The 4,938-nt window shown below is 41.0% G+C and overlaps 1 protein-coding gene across 1 annotated transcript in view; it reads left to right on the top strand.

The window, feature by feature from the left end:
* Window positions 1-4,938, top strand: part of ATG14 (autophagy related 14) — a gene marked incomplete at its 5' end in the record, with an annotated part of 11,436 nt that overhangs the window by 234 nt on the left and 6,264 nt on the right. Inside the window, one exon of the mRNA XM_010295000.1 lies at window positions 378-508. Coding sequence (XP_010293302.1) covers window positions 378-508 — 131 coding nt within the window. The remainder of the gene's footprint in view (window positions 1-377; window positions 509-4,938) is intronic.

Below are 4,938 nucleotides of genomic sequence, written 5' to 3'. Positions count from 1 at the left end.
ATAACAGATCAGCTGGTGAGTTGTTCAAAGCGTTCCATAGTTTTTTTAACTCTCTGAATTCCTAGATCTCGTAGTTCAAAGTTACAATTTACCTTGAGGGCATTGTGTTGCATTCCCTAAAAGCCTGTTGTAAGCAAAACTGAAATTGGCTCTGCAAGCAGAGTGCTTCAAACCGTCAATATTTTTCATTTCTTGCTAGGTATTTGTTCAATAATTTATTATACTGATTGACTTTATACTAAGCATTTGGTTTGTTTGTGGCATTCTTCTGTGCACAAAACAGTGTATGAAATACTTACTTGTTCGTCTGATCCAATTAAGAACATCCTGATACTTTTGCACTAAAGCTGCTGGCTTTGTTGTTAATCATTAGTCAGTGTGTTTGAAGTTGTTTGTGCCCTAGAGTTGCTGAATGTTCTTTTTCAGAGATGGAAAATAATGTCTTGCAAGATGAGGATCGAGCAGCTGAAACAGACCATTTGTAAAGAAAATGATGAAATGACAAGACGTGAGTAATGCCTGTGCTTTTGTGATGCTTCTGTGATACGTAAAACTCTGTGCCTTAGAGTGAAAAATCAATTGACGTGAATTTGAGTGTTAGTTCTTAAATATAGCGAATTTCCAAACCAATCAACTTGAAGGCAAATTGGTGAGTGGATTTTAGCCTTTTATACTTGGGTTTTAATTAGCAAACGGTAGACATTATTCAGCTGGATGGAGATCATTTTGCAACAGCTTTAAAAGTGAATGCTTAGCAGCCTATGACTTTGGCTTTCTCCCTAGAGATGGCTTTATTCAGTCTTGTGTTTCTGATCACTTCCTCTTGGTAAAGAGGAGCAAACAGCTCTGCAGCTGTTAGGAATTTCATGAAACTGATGAATTTTAACCCACACCTGTCTAGAAATCCTAAAATACTACTTGAGCAAGGCTCACTGAAATACAGCATAGGCTAGTGAGTTGCTACCATTCAGCATCTTCAGCTTTGCAACTCGTTGAGTATTCTACATATGAGAGATTTGTAGGGTCATTTTTCAGAAGACACTATGCAGCATTCCTTACAACCTACAGGCAAAGGAAAGATAGGAAGCGTATTCAGAAGCATATTGATTGAATCAGGTACATTTTTTGTAACTTGAAGTTCAAGAGGAGCTACACAGAGTGGAAGCACAGGCATATACCTGAGAATAGTTACAAAGGAGTAGCATAAGGTTACGGTGGTAACATCAAAAAGGCTGAGATGCAAAATGATTCTCAATTAATACGGAGGATGGATAGTAACAATAAGAAATGTATAATAAGAAGATGATGAAGGAGTAGGCAAGCCTGTTAGTTAACAGGAAAGAGCACAAGTAACAGCGCAGACAAGTCTGAGGCATTCAGCGCCTTCTTTGCTTCATCTTCTCACAAAGAAAATGTGATCAGCTGCTTAGTCAGGTTAAATTTTACATCATGAGAGGACTGCAGGCTAAGGAAAGAAAACAACTAAGGAAACAGCCAGCTAAATATTATTTTGATTATGTCAGCAAGGCCTTATGAGATTCACCTTAGGCAACGTGAGGAACAAGCTGAAGTAGTCTGTGGAGCACTTGAGAACACATGAGGGAGAGAGGATGTCCCAGGAAACAGAGTGAAAACAGCATCTTTTTTTGAAGGGTGAAGGACTGTTGACACAGTCATCCTGTTATAGACCTCTGACCATTTTGTAGATAGTTAGATGATAAGGAAATTAAAAACAGGCATCACTTTACTAAGACTAGATGATATCAAATCAACGCCTTGTCTGGGGGTCAGGTGGTCTAGTGGAGGCTTAAGCAGAAGATGCAACATAGCTTGCCGTTGGGCACTACCCCAAACTGTCTTGCGAGCAAGCAAAGACATTTGCTCTGGGTGTAATCACTGTAAGGTTGACACAAAAAGCTAGAAAGGCTGCATTCAGAGGGCAGCAATACTTGTCAAACTGAGGATAGGAACCGGTTCCTGGCCCAGTTATGCTCAGTATTTTCCATAATAGCTTGCGTGCTAGAATGGAAGGTGGAATGGAGGAAGCCAAGGTGAATGACGATATGACTTCTGTGGAAAACAGGATCAAATTCGCAATCATGCAGATAAATGGACAATGTCATCTGAAAAGAACAAAGTCAAGTGCATGATGTTTAGGAAAGAGAAATGTATAAACCCAAAGTGGGGGACGGTGGTGAGATTGGACAGGAAAGGATCTGGGGAATTACAAATTAAATAAAAAATATCAATCTAGTGCTGCTCCAGAAAGGTTCAGACCTTATTCTGGGTTATACTAATATAAGGATTGTATTTAACATGGAAGCAATTATCCTGCTGTGCCCAGCATTGGTGTTGCCTCAGTGGAAGTCTGGTGTTCAATTTGAGCAATTTAAGAAAGATACAAATCAACTGGAGGAAGTCTGGAAGAGAATATTAGGAATAAAACACAAGAAATGTCTAAGAAAATTGATGTTTGGTTTGGTTGAGAGAAGGGAAGGGTGAAGAAAAGGAGTTTTTCAGTAGGTAGAAGGTTATTATGAAGGAGACAACTACTTTTTCTCTTCAGGCTGTGAAGAAAGGAAAAATAGTAGTCAATGTCACTTTGAGGAACTTAGTCATCTTTTCTCAAAATGCAGCTCTGAAGGTGGCAAAATACTAGGATCAACTGGGGAGGGGAGATCCTCCACTTTTCTATTATTCTGTGAAGCATATTATCTGCAGTTTTTGCAACTTCTCTGATTCGCAATGGAATTGATGAGACTTAACCCATGAACTAACCTATTGCCCAGCCAACCTGTTGTTAGCTCAGTTACCCCAAAACTGCTCGTGCAGATGGACCCAAAGTGGACTTTTGCCCTGAGTAGCCAACAGATCAGGAAGTCAACTTGGTTCGTTCTTGGACCACACTAGAAAATGTAAATAGGTTGTTTCTCTTAGATAATGCATAGTTTAGTTTTCTGAAGTAAGAATAATTTCAAGAACATTGGACTCCTGCTTTTACAGTTGACTTTCCTGGATACCTCAATAATTGGTGCTAATCAAAATAAGGTTTTAAAATACATGTGTTTGCCTTCCTTCTGTGGAGAACAGTTCAAGGAGACAATCTTGCAAATATCTGGCATAGCTGTCTGCTGGGCAGAGATCGCTGCGCCTGTACTTGCGTTTATCAGCAGGCAGTGTAGATGTGTGCGACGTAGCAGTGTCCTGAAATACTTCTGGGGACAAACTTTAATCACCTCATAAACTGGGTCATAAAGCAGTGGTGCTATGCCAAAAAAAAGACAGTTGTTTCTGCACCAGGACCGCTAGAGGAAGTGTGTGTGCAGTGTTTGCCCCTGCTTCGCAATTATTGCTGTTGGACCTGCAGAAAAGGGAGTTCACTCTGTGAAAAACCAAGCCTTTCAAGTACAACGTGAATGTGAAAATTGAACAGATGGACCTTTTAGTCCTCCTCTGTCTCTTATTCTGGATGGAAAGGGAAGTTTGGGAATACGAATGCAAGCATTAATTGATTTTCTGTTGATGTTACAAGAATGCTTAAAGGAAATTGAATCCCTGGCTGAAACATAGGGATTCTTGGTATTGCTGAGAGAAAAGTCGATTTCTCTATGGTTCCTTTAACAGGGGTCACTTATTTTATAAAACTGAGGATTTTTAGGTCTTATCTGCATGGGGAAACTACTCTTGTCATCTTTAATTTGGGACTTTGCATCCCCCACGTATCGTATCTTCCTTCCTACCGAACACATCACGGATCGCAACAGATCAGTTAGATGACTAGAAATAATTCCTGATGTTCAGAGAAAGCACGCTCTGTGTCTGTGGGGGCAGGCGCACTCGGAGGGGTACCGGCAGTCCTGGTCTCCCACCCTGCCAGACCAGGGACCAGCCAAGGGTCTGTGTGGTTCCAGCCCTGGTGCAAACCAGGACTAGCAGGAAAGTGTCATGTGCTGGCCGAGCGTGGCTGGGCGCAGACCCACGGATGGCAATCGGTCTCAGGTCGCATTCTTCGAATGGAGCCTTTGATTTTTGTGCTCCCCTATTGGTAAGACTGACCGTCTGAATGTGGCATTTGAGGTAGCTATAGCTGCTTAGAAGTTTACTTGACTTTTTAGTAGTATAAAACGCAACTTCTTTGAGTAGCAGATGCCATGGAGCATTCTTATTGTAGCTCTGGTCTCATCTGTGCCTTGCAATCAAAATATTTCAGTAAAACGATGTCAGGGCTTAGTGCTTCCCTTCTGTGCAAGGGAGAGTTATCCCACTTCTTGATTACAGGAAAGTGATGCTTTGCTGTAAGAGAAGCTGACTAACACTGTTTCTTTTCAGCCATAAAACCAGAAAGTGAGTGACTAGTAGATGAGGGCTCTTGTTCAAACTAGGGTACATTAAGACTTTTAGACACGTACTTGGAGAGTGTGTGGAAGAAATAATTTCCTATGCTTTTGAAAGATAGAGGTGGTTAACTCACTCTCTTGAGCACCATATGTTTGTGGAAGCATTGCTGCAGTCAGTTGTTTTCTGGGAGAATCAGCAGATGCTGTTGAAGGATATTTTTCCAAGCCTTGGTGTGCCTGATGCATGGAGTAAATTCAGGCAGTGTAGCACTTCAGTACATAAGTGCATTGGTCGTTTTGTGACTGGAAAGGGAGATAGTCAGTGTTCCCTTGTGGTAATAAGAAGTCTGCACCGTTGGGATACAAGTACGTTAAGACCACATACATGAGTGCAAATAACATAGACTAATAGAAGCAGTGGTGCCAGAAATGGTGAATGAAGATGCTATCTGCACTTGATTTTGGCTGCCAGCAATGCATGTCTTTTTGGCCAGCACCATACAAACATGTACAGTCAAGCTATTTCTGTCATGATGATTACCTCAGAAGTTTAATTAAACTGTGAAATCTTGGCTTTTCTGCTCCAAATCCAAAAATAGCT

Source organism: Phaethon lepturus, unplaced genomic scaffold (genome assembly GCF_000687285.1).
Source record: "Phaethon lepturus isolate BGI_N335 unplaced genomic scaffold, ASM68728v1 scaffold41149, whole genome shotgun sequence".
Taxonomy (NCBI): domain Eukaryota; kingdom Metazoa; phylum Chordata; class Aves; order Phaethontiformes; family Phaethontidae; genus Phaethon; species Phaethon lepturus.
Note: the sequence above shows the minus strand (reverse complement) of the source record. Positions and strands in the feature narration are given on the sequence as shown.